This window comes from Epinephelus fuscoguttatus, linkage group LG23 (genome assembly GCF_011397635.1).
Source record: "Epinephelus fuscoguttatus linkage group LG23, E.fuscoguttatus.final_Chr_v1".
Taxonomy (NCBI): Eukaryota; Metazoa; Chordata; class Actinopteri; order Perciformes; family Serranidae; genus Epinephelus; species Epinephelus fuscoguttatus.
The window spans coordinates 27,928,219-27,946,959 of NC_064774.1; the positions used below are offsets into that span (position 1 = coordinate 27,928,219).

An 18,741-nucleotide genomic window follows, 5' to 3' on the forward strand; every position below is an offset into this window, starting at 1 on the left:
TAGCTAGCTAGCTACTGAAGATATAGCCTACTGAATGTATACACATGCTGCTTTTGCTTTTTAATGATTATAACAGTGAAAAAAAGACCGACCCTGCTGTACAGGAACAAGTGAAAGGAACATCCTGGATATATCCTTCAAACACAGACTGTAGACCCCTCTGTCTGCTTTTCTCTGGAATCACTGTTTCTTTTTTCCAAAAATATGACAATATTTCTTCAAGGAGTGCAGTTAGTTACAGGTTAGGCTCATTGCTTATTCTGACAGCTTGTCAGACTATAACAAACAAGCAGGACTTACCGAAAGGTCAATCATCTGTAACCGTGTCTGGCCTGAGAATGGGTGAGGTTTCGATTTAAAGTGGGTGGGGCTTAAATCAGGAATGGGTGGGAGCTAACCAGAAGTTGTTATTTTAAGTATGAAACTGTTATCAGATGATCAGAACTTGGTATATTTATTATTTTTTAGAAAACTATTTACAAAACAATCTGAGAATCGAGCTTCAGATCATTTTGGATCACGTGAGTAAGACAAAACGTGTCCCACAACATACAGTAAGGCTTGTTGTATTTTGCTGAGCTTCAAGAGGAGAGAGGAGTCAATGACGACGTTAAACAGTGATCAAAACAGGTTTTTCAACATTTGTGAATAACCGCAACCCCAAGAGGTCCTTGAGCGTACAGTCATAAAATGTGGCCAGGCTTACACCTGGTGGAGATAATTACGTAGTTCAGTTGTCACGGATACCAATGACCTCTTCAGATGAAACACACATGACCAGAATCTGTGTGGTAAACCACTCAAGTCTGTGAATAGATAACACATAGAAAAAAGGAAGTTTCTCACTTACAGAGCATGAGAATGTGAAGCTTCAGATACAGACACAAACATGCATCTTTCAGTCATTACATGAGTTTAAACTTTGCTGGTCTTTATGTTCTTCCTACCTGGGCCTGTTAGTTTCCCAGTGGGCTTGCTGTGCAGTTATAAAGCACTCTCAACATGTAAACTGTTATCTGTAGTTCTGTACGCTGCTATTCTAACAACCTCCGGCAAGTCTTTTAAGGACTACATTTCCCAACATCTCTCAGCTGTCTGCTAAAGTCAGTTTATGGGAATCTTATTTTGTATAAGAGGTTAAGATGGGACTGTCTTAGATAAAGGCCTTGATGTATCTGATGTATAGTTTTTAATTTGCTTTGAACATAACTTTGGTAGCTTAAAATGAATCAATAATAACTGTCTCAAATCTTCTGAGGCCATCATTCAGCATCATGACTCGTGTTACTGACGGCATGTATGTGCTCAATTTAACAACTGGACAAGAGAGAAAAAGAAAAAGACCCGCCTCTTAAGTTGACAGCACCCTTCCTGGAGCACAGTTAGACGCTGCAGAGCTGCCATCGTACGCACTATGATGAAGTGTACCTTGATAACAGCTTTAATCATCTGCAGCCTCAGTAAGTACTGCCAACATATTTCTCTCAACTCCATCACAACTAAAACATATTTGCATATTATTATATTTATTAAGAGGTGTTTTTATCTTCCTGTATCTCTCTTATCGTGTCTGTTTCAGGCTGGATCTCTGTCTCAGCTGCTGATTCTCAGACTGTGGAGGTCCAGTCTGGTAAAGAAGTCTCTCTCACATGCTCTGAGAAGTCCGACTCTCCAACAGTGTGGTTCAGAGTGGTCAACAGAACCAAGGCCAGCTGGATCTCCACTATGATCACCTCTACCAGCGATCCTTCATACTGTGATGGATGTGAAAATGGAGCATTTGAAATGAGTTCCAACACCTCCACTGCCTCTCTCAAAATGAAGAAAGTGAATGTATCTGACTCTGGACTATATTTCTGTGTTGTTTTGACACAGAAAACAGTTTTCAGCACCACACATTTAAATGTTCCAGGTAAGATTATTATCATTATTATTATTATTTGTAGTATTATTATTATTAAACCAGTGTCTTTGTACATTTAATAATTGCCCATTGTCGTGTATAATTTTTGAAATGAGAGAGTTTTTAAGTAAAATGAAGAGTAAATGTATCTTCATGTTGTTAACAGGCAGTGATGAACCTCATGATGATGTTGACAGAAAGCCTAAAAGTAAGTTTTCTTTTGTTGTGTAGATTCACTGCTAGTGATTTTAAGACAATAACAATATGGCTTATTTCAGTTGTCAGTTTAATGTTGTCACAGTTCTCAAGCCAGTAAGTGTAAAATAGAGTCTCACTATATCATCTTTCTTTCTTCAGAGTCTGATGATGTAACAAAGCTGATGAGTGTGATCCTGGGCGGTCTGACTGCTGTTCTCCTAACAGTCATCATTGGTCTGGTTGTTACAATCAGGAAACTTCAGAAAGGTACTTTCTAATGGATACTGTTTATACCTTGTGTTATTTATTTATTTTCCTTATTCTACATTTCAACGTTGTGTGAATTAGAGTTTTGATCCTCTGTCCAAACCTGATTAGGACTGATTCTTTGAGCCTGATCAAAGCTCTAGTGTCGATATATTAAAATACAAAATCCCATGTTGCCAAAACAGAATGACAGTTAAGTTTAAGGAAAATAATTGTCAATTATCTGATTGCACATATTGTCTGTGTCATTCAGCTTTCAGTGAAAAACAGAATCCACCACAGCGTGAGGTGAGTGAGTGTTTTTGTTATTGTTTTATCATTTTAAATTATGTCTTGTCATGTGACCATTTGACTGAATTTCAGCTCGGAAAGACAAGTGAGAGTAAATATTGTGTTTTACAGAATCCGGGCTCTGATGATCTGAACTACGCAGTAGTGAATTTCTGTCAAAAAGGAAGAAGAAGAGAAGTGGAGCAGAATGTTGTGTATTCTTCTACTAGATAGGAAGATCAGGAAGCAACCTGAGGTGTTGTTCAGAGTAAAACTGATGCTTTGACATATTAATCTGCAGATGTGCTTTTGTGTTGGTGGTGGACTTACCATTACTGTGTCAAAAGAAAAAGAAATGTGAAGGCCTATTCCTAGTAATGTGTTCTATTCCTGTTCCTCTTTTGAAAGATGTAATCAGAGTACATCAATACAGAAAGTAGATATTTTGAATATTGACTTAATACTGTGAGTGTCTATACTGGTATGAGGAATAAAAATACAAAGATGCAGCAGCCATCCAGCTTTATGTTTCTTTTCATGTACTGTACATGTAACAAGTCTACTGTCTACTGTGGTAAGAAAACAGTGCTGTGGGTACCAGCCTAAAGAGAAGTCTCAGCCACAGGAGGACTGGCCTACAGCTGAGTTCTATTTATTTCAGCGTGTTACTTTTGTAATGTAGCATCAGCTGCAAAGCAAACTTTGTACATACATAGTTGGCTGCAGGCAAACCATTCAACTTTGTGAATTAGTGTGTTCAACTTGTTAACTTTGTTACTTAGGAGGGCTTTTGAACCAGTTTTGAGTTTGTGAATATAAGTCTGTATCGTAGTGTACTTTATAGTGTTATTAGTTGGTTTTCTGGTACTCTTTTGTTCGGTCACTATAGAGCTCTTCTAAGCAGTTTAAGTAGGAGTGAGGAGCCCTGTTTGTTTGGCATTGTTATGTGTTTTTTTTCTCTTGTTTAATATTTTATGAGTCTAGGTGAGAAACTTGTCTTTTGTTTAATGGGTTTTTTATGTTAGGTAAGTTTGGGCCAATAACTCGGGCCAGTAACTTAGGGCCATGAGTTTTGTTTGTTGTTTTGGGCACTGCTTATCTCTGAAGTCTAATAAACTGCTCACTTCATTTTTTGAAATGCTGTGTAGCTGGCCTTTCTTCAGAGTGGGGAGTCACCCTACATGTTATGTCTAGGTTCCTCTAGACATAACTTAACAACACATATAACATGGCTTAATAGTGACAACATGAAATACAAAATTCGTCTCATTATAACTCACATGGTTTAAACACAAGACAAATGTGGTTTGCTAGTCACATTTTCCCCATGAGCGGCGTTTTTCTCTACTCACATGAAGCCAGCAACAATGGCAACATTTAGCCCACCAAAGGTGACGTTACAAAGTCAGCTTCATTATGACAAAGTTTACCTACTAGACACATTTTCCCCCAACATATACAATGCTAACATTATTAGCATAAGTCTGTGACATTTTACATTGCATAAATTAGCCGAGGAGCTAGCGGACTTTTCCACTACTTACAAGAACGTGGGAACAACAGCAACATTTAACTGAGGTAACATTACAAAATTTGGCTCAATTATGACTCACAATGTTCACAGACAAAACAAAGCCATGTTTACCCCACACATACAACATGCTAATGTTATTAGCATTAGCCTATGACATTTTCAATTGCATAAATTAGCCTAGCAGCTAGCAGACTTTTCCTTTTACTCATGTGAAGCCAGGATAAATCACACATATGACTTCAAATGTTATTTTGTAGGAGCTTTATTGTCTTTGCAACTTACTGTTAAAAATAAATACAAGCTTCATTTACAGTGAGGGAAATTGTTTTCAGTTTACAATAATTAACAGGAGGTCTGCGTCACCACAGCTCAGTGTGCAGCCATTCATTTAAAAAAGAGCAACACCAACCAAATCCAGCAAATGACGACCCAAAGATAAGCATTCCACTTTTTTTCTACCCACAAACAGTCGTACCTTTCTTAACACTCTCCTAACATAATTATCAGTCAGCTGCACCTTGTGGCATCACCTTAACTGCACATGATTGGTGGAACAAATGACAATCAATAAAACAACCAATCAGATGCACAGAACATAGAACAGTCCTGCCTTGTTATTCAGTGGCCCTCTAACAATCAGTGTTAAAGGGACAGGTCACCCCAAAACCCTGGCTTCATTTAGGTGGTGCTCCAATTTAATTCTACATTCTAGCCAAGGTCTGTCTCTCACTTACTGTGTTTGCCTTAGAGCTCAAATCTGACAATAAAAGAATATGATTGGTGTTTGATGGAGCAGGAGTCAGAGAGAGCTGTCTGTCTGCAGCGCCGCTGTGGAGGAGTGAGGTACACATCACTTGTTGACAGGAAGACACAGCACAGTGTGGTGGGAGTGCAACTGAGGTAAAATTCATGAGGCCTTTTGACTCCAGGCTCTGTGAGAATAAAGTCAGAAATATGCTGTCCATCTGCCTGTTGTTACCCATCATGCCTCTGAGGTGACACGCAGCACTGTCTGTATCTGTATGTGTATCATTAATGTGGTGTGAACCAGAGGAAGGTCTGCCTTCAGCTCTCTGCATCATAACCACACACAACAAACGTATTTATGTTCCCACAGAGTAAAAGTCACATATGTCTATCTTCATACAGTGCAGGTATTTTTGTATTATTAGATCCTGTTAGTGGTTAATTACTCTCAAACGCAGTCACTGCTCCTCTCATCACACTCAACAGACTCAACACTCACACAAACAAGATCATTGGAGCCGTGCATGAAATACAAAATGAGTGAGAGAATGAATGAATAAATGAACTACAGGGTCAAACTTCTATAGAGTTATGTGTCAGCATCAGTCCAGTGATCTATTCAGTGCTATATGTCGGATATGTGAGTACTCTGACAAATCTTTTTTAGACTTATAAACTTTTGCTACAACATTACCTTGATAATGTAAAGTGTTATCAGATAAGATAATAACTTTGTCCTGTTCTCCTTGCAGCTGTTACCTTGCAACCATGGTCGTGACAGTATTCACATTGTGAGACTGAGCAGCCGGAAAACCAACAGAACAGCCCACCTCTTTACGTAGAGACCAGTCTTACTGGAGCATAGTGCAGTTACAGACATAGCAGCGGTGCAGCCATACTGTACACACAAAGATGAGCTTCACCTTGATAACAGCTTTGCTCTGGACCTGCAGTAAGTACACTTTTTTTTCTTAGTACAAGAACTGCAGTAATGTACCGAAGCTAAAATCTAAACTTTCATGGACAACGTAATTTACATACATTGTGTTAAATTTTAAGTTTATGAATTCACATCATGTTGTTTGTTTCAGGTTTGATCTCCGTCTCTGTTTCGGAGTTCCACACTGTGGAGGTCCAGCCTGGTGAACAAGTCACACTCATGTGCTCCAACTTTACCAGTTTTATCTCTCACATACTCTGGTTCAGACTGACCAGCAGAGCCAACATCAGCTGTATCTCCTCTATGTGGAGGTCTGATATAGACGCTTCATTCTGTGATGGATTTCAAAATGGCAAATTTAATATGACCTCCAACACGTCTACCCTCTTTCTCACCATCAAACCAGTGGATGTGTCTGACTCTGGACTGTATTTCTGTGGACTTAATGCAGATGGAAACTCAGTAATTGTCAGTGCAACATATTTAAATGTACAAGGTAAGAATATTTTCTTTACATCAGCAAGAGTCACATATGTGCCCTCAACTCGCAAGAGGTAAAATATGATACAAATAGTTTTATGTAATGACCTGTTGATGCAGAGGTGTCTGCTGAAATAACGAGCCTGACGAGTGTGATCCTGGGTGCTCTGCTTATTTTCCTCATTGCAGTCATCATTGGTCTGGTTGTCAAAATCAGGAAACTTCATCCAGGTACTTATATGCTTTTATTCAAGTGCAACTGCAAAACTTCCTGTTTGCCAGAAAGTATTAACAGCTGTGTGTTTGAGCCATTAAGTGACCAGATGTTGTGTTTCTGTCATTCAGCTCATACAGAGGGACAGAATCTACACCACAGTGAGGTCCTCACATTTTAACCTTATTAACATTGATCAAAGTGTATTTTATGTGATGACTGGTCCAAGTCCTTTCTCATTTTATGATTTGATGTTTAATTACAAACTCAGCCATGTAAGATGAGTGACTGTAAATATGTTTATTTACAGAACCTGGGCTCTGATGATCTGAACTATGCAGCGCTGAGTTTCCATCAAAGAGCAAAAAGCAGCAGAAGGCCTCCATCAGAGAACCAGCTGGAGACACATGTTGTGTATGCTGCCACCAGATAGACTCTGGAAACATCTGGAACTGCAGCTCAGGAAACTGATACTGAAATAGGACCGCCACTGTGATTAAAAAAAAAAAAATCTAATTTTGTGCTAAAGATTCTTCATTCATGCAGATTTTGCAATCTGTGCTACGATTTTATTTCTTCTTTCCAGCCAAAGTCTTTTTCTTACTCATTGTGTTTGTCATAGATGTTAATCTGAGAACAATGTTCTCATTTCCTTACAGTTCGACGGAGGTCTGCAGCAGTGAGTGAGGTACACATCACTTGTTTGACAGGAAGAGACCGCACAGTGTGGTCTGAGGTGAAAATCATAAGGGCTGTTAACTCAAAGCTTTGTGAGAATTGAATCTGAAATCCAGCAGTGAAGACTTGTGTGCTGTCTTCTGTCAAGCAGGCAAAGTAAGAAAAGACTAAAATGCATCAACGTTAAAACTGAATAATTTAACTGTAATATCAAATCATGCATGTGTCTATATGTATGTTAAATGTCTGAATAAAAAAAAATGGGATGTATTTAAAAATTCTTCTTGTTCATGCAGCAAAAAACTCTGATTTTTTTCATCCGACAACAAAAAGCATCAGGAGTTCTGCATCAGAGAGAGAAGTGGAGCCAAATGTTAGTTACACTGCCACCTGACAGATTTAGGAAGCAGCTGGAGCTGCAGCTCAAAGTGGAGCTGATGCTTTGTCATGTTAACCTGCTGCTGTGCTTTGTGTGGGTGGCTGTGGGTTACAGTCACTTCACCTCTAACCTGTGTCTTCTTTTCTCTCACTGAGTTTTTGTGGTTTGCCTCAGAGCTCAAATCTGAGAACAAACAAATGTGATTTTTTTTGTTTTGGTTCGTGCTGTTGAGTTGCCTGTAACTTATGTTGCTGCCTGTTTTGGCCATGACACTCTTAAAACAGAAATGATTGATCTCAAAAGGTTTTTCTGGTTAAAGAAAGGTTAGTGAATAAAATAATGACCTGTGGAGTCTGTATCTGTGGAGAACCTGCCATCTGCCTGTATTTTCTTATTTCTTTGTTACTTTGCTATTTTTGGGACCTTTGTGGGTTTCAGTCTGTGGGTAGTGATGGCTCCTGCCAATAGCAGCAGAGGTCAGGACTCTATAAGACATAGCGACCAGGTTCCTTTGCTGTCTTCATCTCTCTCCTCTGCTCTGTTGATGGGAACTGCAGGTCTGTGTATTGAGTATGAGGTTGAGCTGCACACACACACACACCTTCCTGCAGGGGTGTGCGGAGCTTTGGGTGTGTTTATATTTGAGTCAAGATGGAAGTAAAGATAACAATGAACAGGGACTAATTCATCTGGTATTGTGCCTAACTTTCGTGGATCTTAACATAACAGGTTAATGCTCAAGTTCAAAGTGAGACCATACTTTTCTATAGATGTCAGTTTTTGAATCACAACAACGGTCAAATTGTGCCCTGCAACAGATGGTAAGGCTTGTTGGCTTCAGTCGTTTCTGGAAAACTTGCAGTTCCTTCCTGCTGGTTCAGAGGAGTGAGGAGTGAGCAGTCAGTGACAGTATAAAACAGTCAGTAAAACAGATTTTTCATTAATTGAAAATTACTACAACCATGAGAGGTCCTTGAACATACAGTCATGAATATGCACACAAAATATTAGGCTGATTGGCCCAGTAGTTGGTGATATTAGCTCACGCCTAGTGCAGATAATTAATTCATTTAGTTGTCATGGATACCAACAGCTTCTTCAGATGAAACGTGCATGACCAGAATCTGTGTGGCAAACCACTAAAGTATGTGAAGAGATAACACATAGAAAAAAGGAAGTTTCTCACTTACAGAGCGTGAGAATGTGAAGCTTCAGATACAGACACAAACATGCGTCTTTCAGTCATTACATGAGTTTAAACTTTGCTGGTCTTTATGTTCTTCCTACCTGGGCCTGTTAGTTTCCCAGTGGGTTTGCTGTGCAGTTATAAAGCATTCTCAACATGTAAACTGTTATCTGTAGTTCAAACAGCCTCCAACAAGTCTTTTAAGGACTACCTTTCCCAACATCTCTCAGCTGTCTGCTAAAGTCATTTTATAGTGGAGGTTATGTGAATCTTATTTTGTATAAGAGGTTAAGATGGGACTGTCTTAGATAAAGGCCTTGATGTATCTGATGTATAGTTTTTAATTTGCTTTGAACATAACTTTGGTAGCTTAAAATGAATCAGTAATAACTGTCTCAAATCTCCTGAGGCCATCATTCAGCATCATGACTCCTCTTACTGACGGCATGTATGTGCTCAATTTAACAACTGGATAAGAGAGAAAAAGAAAAAGACCCGCCTCTTAAGTTGACAGCACCCTTCCTGGAGCACAGTTAGACGCTGCAGAGCTGCCATCGTACGCACTATGATGAAGTGTACCTTGATAACAGCTTTAATCATCTGCAGCCTCAGTAAGTACTGCCAACATATTTCTCTCAACTCCATCACAACTAAAACATATTTGCATATTATTATATTTATTAAGAGGTGTTTTTATCTTCCTGTATCTCTCTTATCGTGTCTGTTTCAGGCTGGATCTCTGTCTCAGCTGCTGATTCTCAGACTGTGGAGGTCCAGTCTGGTAAAGAAGTCTCTCTCACATGCTCTGAGAAGTCCAACTCTCCAACAGTGTGGTTCAGAGTGGTCAACAGAACCAAGGCCAGCTGGATCTCCACTATGTTCACCTCTACCAGCGCTCCTAAATACTGTGATGGATGTAAAAATGGAGCATTTGAAATGAGTTCCAACACCTCCACTGCCTCTCTCAAAATGAAGAAAGTGAATGTATCTGACTCTGGACTGTATTTCTGTGTTGCTTTCACACAGAAAACAGTTTTCAGCACCACACATTTAAATGTTGAAGGTAAGATTATTATCATTATTATTATTATTTGTATTATTATTATTATTATTAAACCAGTCTTTGTACATTTAATCACTGCCCATGTTTTTTCATAATTTTTGAAATGAGAGAGTTTTTAAGTAAAATTATAGCTGCTGTGCAGCGACGGGTCGGGTCCAAGCATTTTTTGGCAATTCTGAGCAACGAGCAGAAGAATTGGAAGACATTTAGGAATTTAGCAACACAATCTGCCTTTTGCATCAGCAGAGGCTTGAACTCACAACCTCTGAGACTAAAAATCAATTTCTATCTCACTGAGCTAATTAGTCAGTCACAATTCACGTGTAGCTTCACAAACTGACTAAGCCAGACGTGCAGGTTTAGCAGCCGTCCATGCATGGAAAAGCAGATTTCAAACCACTGTAAAAATTCAGTTATTGAAACAAAAACCTGAAAATACACATATTGCATCTAGACAGCATGGAGATGTTGGTAATTTGTTTGTAACAATGACTGATTTGCTTCATAAGTGAAAAGCTGATGTTTAAAATTGCCATTTTTACAGTGACTCCAGTTGTTCACATTAGAGCAAAATTCAATGCTGTAAAAAAATTTCAGTTTTTGAGATAAAATTCTGAAATTTGCCACACACCGTCTACGATGACTGAAGACTTTTGTCATTTTTTTCCACGAACATTGAAGATTTATTTAGCAAGAATTTGCATGTATATGTTTACAGCACCGTTTACAGTCAAACATTTTGATGCACTGTAGGCTCAATTTCTGATCAATCAAAAATCTGAGAAACATAGTTTGTGTAGGACAGTCTGAAGATGCTCTGTAGCAAGTTTGGTGTCAATTGAGCAAAAATGTGGGAGGAGATAGGTTTAATAAGTTTTACAGTTTTTGAAAAAAACAGAGTGATGAACTTCATAATTTTTAATAGGTTTAAATGTACAAAAGTTTCTCCAGTACTGGGGCTACAGTTTGATGAAAGTTGTGAAGTTGTAGCACATATGGTTGATTTGTTATGAATTTTCAAAGTTTTGAACTTTAGACGCTTGCTGTATCGCCACCATCAGGACTATTGGCTTGAGTTTACAGCTGGGGATATCTGGCATGAGACTGGACCTTTGTCCAAAGTTTGGTGAGTTTTCACCCATGGGAAGTATGATTTCCTCGGAAGAAGAAGAAGAAGAAGAAGAAGAAGAAGAAGAAGAAGAAGAAGAAGAATACCTGGGATTACAATAGTGTCCTGGCAGCTTAGCTGCCCAGACCCTAATTAAGAGTAAATGTATCTTCATGTTGTTAACAGGCAGTGATGAACCTCATGATGATGTTGACAGAAAGCCTAAAAGTAAGTTTTCTTTTGTTGTGTAGATTCACTGCTAGTGATTTTAAGACAATAACAATATGGCTTATTTCAGTTGTCAGTTTAATGTTGTCACAGTTCTCAAGCCAGTAAGTGTAAAATAGAGTCTCACTGTATCATCTTTCTTTCTTCAGAGTCTGATGATGTAACAAAGCTGATGAGTGTGATCCTGGGCGGTCTGAATGTTGTTCTCCTAACAGTCATCATTGGTCTGGTTGTTACAATCGGGAAACTTCAGAAAGGTACTTTCTAATGGATACTGTTTATACCTTGTTTTATTTTTATTTATTCATTTTCCTTATTCTACACTCTAATGGTGTGTGAATTATAGCTTTGATCCTCTGCCCAAACCTGATTGGACTTGATTCTTTGGGCCTGATCAAAGCTCTAGTGTCGATATATTAAAAGAATTCCAAATGTCATGTTGCCAAAACAGAATTACAGCAAAGTTTTAGGACAATGATTGTCAGTTATCTGATTGCACATATTGTCCCTGTCATTCAGCTGCCAGTGAAGAACAGAATCCACCATAGCGTGAGGTGAGTCAGTGTTTTTATTTACTTAATTTTTAATTATGTGTTGTCGTCCAAGGAGAGCATTTGACATTTCTCTACATTTAGCTTGGACAGACAAGTGACTATAGATATTGTGTTTTACAGTCTCTGGGCTCTGATGGCCTGAAAGACGCAGCAGTGAGTTTGTATTTACCAACAGTGAGGAACAGGAGGCCTGCATCACAGAGAGAAATGGAGACTCATGTTATTTATGCTGCCCGCAGATAGACTCAGAGAGGAACTGATGCTTTTATCACATTAATCTGCTGCTGTGTTCTTTTGTGGCTGGATGGAAGGAGTTACTATTCTTTAATATAAAAAAAAAAGTCAAATGAAATCAATAAACATGATCTTTGTCAGAGTGCTTTACTCTCTCTCTCTCTCTCTCTCTCTCTCTCTCTCTCTCTCTCTCTCTCTGCGTTTTGCTATCTGATTTGGCGACTGTCAATACTGGCTGACTGTGATCACATTCAGCAGTTTTGTAAAACATCAATGTTGAAACTGGATCTTTTAACTGTGATGTCAATGTGTCACATGCCTGAATTAAAAATATGATATATTTAAAAAGATTTCTGGTTGTATTTTTGAATGTGGGAATTTCTGATGCTCATTGTTGCACTTTGCACTGTGGTGACACACAGCACTGTCTGCATCAGGGAGATAACTGTACCTTTACACCTTTGACAGACTCAGGCACTACTTTATCTTCACATAGTAGATAAGCATCTATCTAGCTTGTGAAAAGATGCCTGAAGCAGAGTGACAGTTTCACATCCTCATATGAAACCATTCACTCTACAGTGAATTTATGACACCTACATGCCCAGTGCTGCACTTTAAACAGTCTGCATCAGGGAAATATCTGTACCTTTTCACTTTTGACAGACTTTAACACTATTTTATCTTCACATATGTAAAAGTATGTTGAGGCCCCGATCACACAGAAAGCGTTTTGCAGGCTGGAAAATGTGAGGCACACCACACTGGCTTTTTTTATTATTCTAAATTAAATGCCACTCGTGAAAAAATGCTTGCTGGGCCTATTTATTGTTGCCAGGCAACCACCCCATCACTTCCTTACCCTAACCCTCCTGTGTAGGCAATCTACCTTTTTTATGTTTTTCCTATTTCCTAAAATGTTCAGGCAGAGGGTACTTGCTGTAGCTCTGGTTGAGGGTGAGAGACTGTCAGCAAATATTATGTTGGGCACAGGGAAATGAAAGATCTGTGTGGGTACATGAGACCCTAAAAAGAGGGTTCATCATGGGGAGTAGCACTACCAGTAGGTATGGAGATAATGACGCACATTTCCAGACAGTCTCTCCTAGAAGGCAGAACAGTATTGAACTTGGTTGTTCACACGAAGTGACTAAAATAGTTGTTGGGCTACAGAGAGAAGTTCAAACCCTGCCAGTGTCTCACCTCAGTACAGCTGGCCAATCGCTGCATGAAGTGGATGTGAATGGTTACAGAAATTTTGGACTCATATCCCGCACTCCCGCATCAGGAAGATGTTTCACAAGACAACACTCACAAGACACCCCATGTACTGTAGCCATTTTGTTCAGATATTTTATATATCTAAAACCTAAACAGCAAGACAAGGCTCAGTGAGCTGCTGTTGTGAGTATGTATGGGTATGGGCAGGAATGGAAACACAGATTTTCACATCACACACCTAAGTATGTAGTGGGAAAAATTTTAATTTAATTTAATTTTATATACTTTAATAATCCCCCTGAGGGGAAATTCAATTTTTCACTCTGTTGTAAATTACACACAGGTCTGAAAGACACACACATGCACAAACAGGACCTATACATGCACTAAGTGGAGAGATGTCAGAGTGGACTGCCATGACAGGCGCTTTGAGCGGTTGGGGGATTCGGTGCCTTGATCAGGGGCACATCGGCAGTGCCCAGGAGGTGAACTGGCACCTCTCCAGCTACCAGTCCACACTCCATATTTTTGGTCCAGACGGGGACTTGAGCAGGCAACTCTCCGGTTCCCAACCCAAGTCCCTATGACTGAGCTACTGCCGCCCCTAATAACCCAAACCATTTAACTACACAGCCTTCCTACTTACTTATGGTGGAAGCACAAATATCAAGAGAAAATCACCAAATCAACAAAATCTGCAAGTCTACAAAATCAGGCAAGCAAAACACCCCATTTCTGAAACGCTCCCAATGACAAATGACGCTGTACAGACTGCAGAAAGCTGCTGCCAGTGGAATATCTCTACCAGCTCCCTCACAGTCAAGATGGAAGCAAAGATAACAAAAACAGGGACTAATTCATTTCATTTTGAGCCTAACCTTAGTGGATCAAAACATACCAAGTATGGAGTTAATCTTCAGACGCTCCGGTTTAAAGTGAGACCATACTTTTCTATAGATTTCAGTCTTTGAACCACAACAAGGCCAAAACATGTCCTGCAACAGATGGTAAGGCTTGTTGGTTTTAATTATTTCTGGGAAACTTGCAGCTCCTTCCTGCTGGTTCAGAGGAGTGAGGAGTGAGCAGTCAGTGACAGTATAAGTCAATAAAACAGATTTTTCATCAATTGTAAATTACCACAACCATGAGAGGTCCTTGAACATACAGTCATGAATATACACACAGAATATTAGGCTGATCGGTCCAGTAGTTGGTGATATTAGCTTACACCTAGTGGAGATAATTATATAGTTCCGTTGTCATGGATACCAACAGCTTCTTCAGAACAAAAACACATGACCAGAATCTGTGTGGCAAACCACTAAAGTCTGTGAATAGATAACATATAGAAAAAAGGAAGTTTCTCACTTACACAGCATGAGAATGTGAAGCTTCAGATACAGACACAAACATGCATCTTTCAGTCATTACATGAGTTTAAACTTTGCTGGTCTTTATGTTCTTCCTACCTGGGCCTGTTAGTTTCCCAGTGGGTTTGCTGTGCAGTTATAAAGCACTTTCAACATGTAAACTGTTATCTGTAGTTCTGTACGCTGCTATTCTAACAACCTCCGGCAAGTCTTTTAAGGACTACATTTCCCAACATCTCTCAGCTGTCTGCTAAAGTCAGTTTATGGTGGAGGTTATGGGAATCTTATTTTGTATAAGAGGTTAAGATGGGACTGTCTTAGATAAAGGCCTTGATGTATCTGATGTATAGTTTTTAATTTGCTTTGAACATAACTTTGGTAGCTTAAAATGAATCAATAATAACTGTCTCAAATCTCCTGAGGCCATCATTCAGCATCATGACTCGTGTTACTGACGGCATGTATGTGCTCAATTTAACAACTGGATAAGAGAGAAAAAGAAAGACCCGCCTCTTCAGTTGACAGCACCCTTCCTGGAGCACAGTTAGACGCTGCAGAGCTGCCATCGTACGCACTATGATGAAGTGTAGCTTGATACCAGCTTTAATCATCTGCAGCCTCGGTAAGTACTGCCAACATATTTCTCTCAACTCCATCACAACTAAAACATATTTGCATATTATTATATTTATTAAGAGGTGTTTTTATCTTCCTGTATCTCTCTTATCGTGTCTGTTTCAGGCTGGATCTCTGTCTCAGCTGCTGATTCTCAGACTGTGGAGGTCCAGTCTGGTAAAGAAGTCTCTCTCACATGCTCTGAGAAGTCCAACTCTCCAACAGTGTGGTTCAGAGTGGTCAACAGAACCAAGGCCAGCTGGATCTCCACTATGATGGGCCCTAACAATGTTCCTTCATACTGTGATGGATGTCAAAGTGGAAAATTTGAAATGAGTTCCGACACTCTCAAAATGAAGACAGTGGCCGTATCTGACTCTGGACTGTATTACTGTGTTGTTTACAGCGGTGGACGGACATTTTTCACCACCATACATTTAAATGTTGAAGGTAAGAGTATTATATAATCCATGTCTTTAGAAAATTTTCTAATTTAATAATTGATCTTAAAGAAGTGGCACGGTGGTGTGGTGGTTAGCACTGTCGCCTCACAGCAAGAGGGTTGCCGGTTCGATCCCCGGTGTGGGAGCCCTTCTGTGCGGAGTTTGCATGTTCTCTCTGTGTCAGCGTGGGTTCTCTCCGGGCACTCCGGCTTCCTCCCACAGTCCAAAGACATGCAGATTGGGGACTAGGTTAATTGGTGACTCTAAATTGACCATAGGTGTGAATGTGAGCGTGAATGGTTGTTTGTCTCTATGTGTCAGCCCTGCGATAGTCTGGCGACCTGTCCAGGGTGTACCCTGCCTCTCGCCCGATGTCAGCTGGGATAGGCTCCAGCCCCCCCGTGACCCTCAAGAGGATGAAGCGGTTAGAAGATGAATGAATGAATGAATGAACCCATGTGACTAATTGATTTTCATAACGAGAGTGATACAATTTTTTCCAACTAAAATCAAGAGTAAATATTTTTGAAAGACAGTGATGATGATGATGATGATGATGACAGAAAGTCTAAAAGTAAAATTTCTTTCATTGTGTAGATTCACTGCTGGTGATTTTAAGATATAAAACAACAGTATGCTAACTCATTCAATTTAATGGTTTCACGGTTCTCAAGTGTAAAATAGAGTCTCACTATATCATCTTTCTTTCTTCAGAGTCTGATGATGTAACAAAGCTGATGAGTGTGATCCTGGGCGGTCTGACTGCTGTTCTCCTAACAGTCATCATTGGTCTGGTTGTTACAATCGGGAAGCTTCAGAAAGGTACTTTCTAATAGTTCCTGTTTCTATCTTGTTTCATTTCTTATTCTAAATTTCTAATGTTGTGTGAATTAGAGCTTTGATCCTCTGCCCAAACCTGATTGGACCAGACCCTGCTGGGCTCAGAACAGGCTGTAATTTCTGATCATTCTCTCGGCTTGAGTCAGATCAGGTTCTCTAACATGAATTTCCTGCTGTTAGAGCTTTCTATTAATGTATGCATTAACAAACAGTTAATAAGTTTGACTCTCACTGGGCCCGTTGCCGAGGATATTTAAAGAACACACTCCGTGTCACAAATGTCTGGTACAGCACTGAAAAGACTTTACTTTACAATAGCTTGTAATAAATGTTAAACATGCACACAAAACAAATTACAGTGGAAACTCAGGTTTTTGCTGCCGTGGTTTGGGCTCAGGTCGTGCTTGAACAGAAATATGTGGGTACGTGTCATGTCGGCCTGATTCTTTGGGCCTGATCAAAGCTCGAGTGTCGATATATTAAAATACAAAATTCCATGTTGCCAAAACAGAATGACAGTTAAGTTTAAGGAAAATAATTGTCAGTTATCTGATTGCACATATTGTCTGTGTCATTCAGTTGCCAGTGAAGAACAGAATCCACCACAGCGTGAGGTGAGTGAAGTGTTTTTATTTACTTAATTTTTAATTATGTGTTGTCGTCCAAGGAGAGCATTTGACATTTCTCTACATTTAGCTTGGACAGACAAGTGACTGTAGATATTGTGTTTTACAGACTCTGGGCTCTGATGGCCTGAAAGACGCAGCAGTGAGTTTGTATTTACCAACAGTGAGGAACAGGAGGCCTGCATCACAGAGAGAAGTGGAGACTCATGTTATTTATGCTGCCCGCAGATAGACTCAGAGAGGAACTGATGCTTTTATCACATTAATCTGCTGCTGTGTTCTTTTGTGGCTGGATGGGAGGAGGTTTTCTTATTTAAAAAACAAAACATTAAATAGAACTATTATATGGGATCTTTGTCAAAGAGCTTTTACTCTCTCTCTGTTTTGCTAATTGTATCTGATTTGGTGACTGTCAATAGACAACAGACAGATGGAGGTCTGCAGCAGTGGAGGAGTGACTGAGGTACACCTCACTTGTTTGTCAGGTAGAGACAGCACAGTGTGGTCTGAGAACAGCTGAGGTGAACATCATGAGGCCTGTTAGATCAAAGCTCTGTGAGAATAAAAGTCTTCATGAAGCAGTGAATACTGGCTGACTGTGATCACATTCAGCACTTTTGTAAAACATCAATGTTGAAACTGGATCTTTTAACTGTGATGTCAATGTGTCACATGCCTGAATTAAAAATATGATATATTTAAAAAGATTTCTGGTTGTATTTATGAATGTGGGAATTTCTGATGCTCATTGTTGCACTTTGCACTGTGGTGACACACAGCACTGTCTGCATCAGGGAGATAACTGTACCTTTACAGCTCTGACAGACTCAGGCACTACTTTATCTTCACATAGTAGATAAGCATCTATCTAGCTTGTGAAAAGATGCCTGAAGCAGAGTGACAGTTTCACATCCTCATATGAAACCATTCACTCTACAGTGAATTTATGACACCTACATGCCCAGTGCTGCACTTTAAACAGTCTGCATCAGGGAAATATCTGTACCTTTTCACTTTTGACAGACTTTAACACTATTTTATCTTCACATATGTAAAAGTATGTTGAGGCCCCGATCACACAGAAAGCGTTTTGCAGGCTGGAAAACGCGAGGCACACCACACTGGCTTTTTTTATTATTCTAAATTAAATGCCACTCGTGAAAAAAATGCTTGCTGGGCCTATTTATTGTTGCCAGGCAACCACCCCATCACTTCCTTACCCTAACCCTCCTGTGTAGGCAATCTACCTTTTTTATGTTTTTCCTATTTCCTAAAATGTTCAGGCAGAGGGTACTTGCTGTAGCTCTGGTTGAGGGTGAGACTGTCAGCAAATATTATGTTGGGCACAGGGAAATGAAAGATCTGTGTGGGTACATGAGACCCTAAAAAAGAGGGTTCATCATGGGGGAGTAGCACTACCAGTAGGTATGGAGATAATGACGCACATTTCCAGACAGTCTCTTCTAGAAGGCAGAACAGTATTGAACTTGGTTGTTCACACACGAAGTGACTAAAACAGTTGTTGGGCTACAGAGAGAAGTTCAAACCCTGCCAGTGTCTCACCTCAGTACAGCTGGCCAATCGCTGCATGAAGTGGATGTGAATGGTTACAGAAATTTTGGACTCATATCCGCACTCCGCAT

General features: G+C 39.7%; 2 protein-coding genes across 5 annotated transcripts; both read left to right on the top strand.

Annotated features, from left to right (window-relative positions):
- The first annotated feature begins 1,322 nt into the window (after positions 1-1,322).
- On the top strand, positions 1,323-3,695 carry LOC125884492 (uncharacterized). Its single transcript, XM_049569568.1, has 6 exons — positions 1,323-1,460; positions 1,580-1,912; positions 2,070-2,111; positions 2,261-2,368; positions 2,622-2,656; positions 2,771-3,695. Exons 1-6 carry the CDS (start codon positions 1,415-1,417, stop codon positions 2,870-2,872), a joined length of 666 nt encoding a protein of 221 aa, XP_049425525.1. The 5' UTR covers positions 1,323-1,414; the 3' UTR covers positions 2,873-3,695.
- A 5,370-nt stretch (positions 3,696-9,065) lies between these two features.
- Positions 9,066-17,805, top strand: LOC125884490 (uncharacterized). 4 transcript variants are annotated; one of them, XM_049569563.1, is made up of 6 exons: positions 9,066-9,407; positions 9,527-9,859; positions 11,154-11,195; positions 11,345-11,452; positions 17,052-17,086; positions 17,208-17,805. In XM_049569563.1, the coding sequence occupies exons 1-6, from the start codon at positions 9,362-9,364 to the stop codon at positions 17,328-17,330; spliced, it is 687 nt and encodes a 228-aa protein (XP_049425520.1). In that variant the 5' UTR covers positions 9,066-9,361; the 3' UTR covers positions 17,331-17,805. The 4 variants fall into 4 exon arrangements, with proteins under 4 accessions (XP_049425520.1, XP_049425523.1, XP_049425522.1 ...); XM_049569566.1 differs by lacking the exon at positions 17,052-17,086 and adding an exon at positions 11,715-11,749 and having other exon boundaries at positions 17,208-17,344; XM_049569565.1 differs by lacking the exons at positions 17,052-17,086; positions 17,208-17,805 and adding exons at positions 11,715-11,749; positions 11,870-12,307.
- Positions 17,806-18,741: the final 936 nt, after the last annotated feature.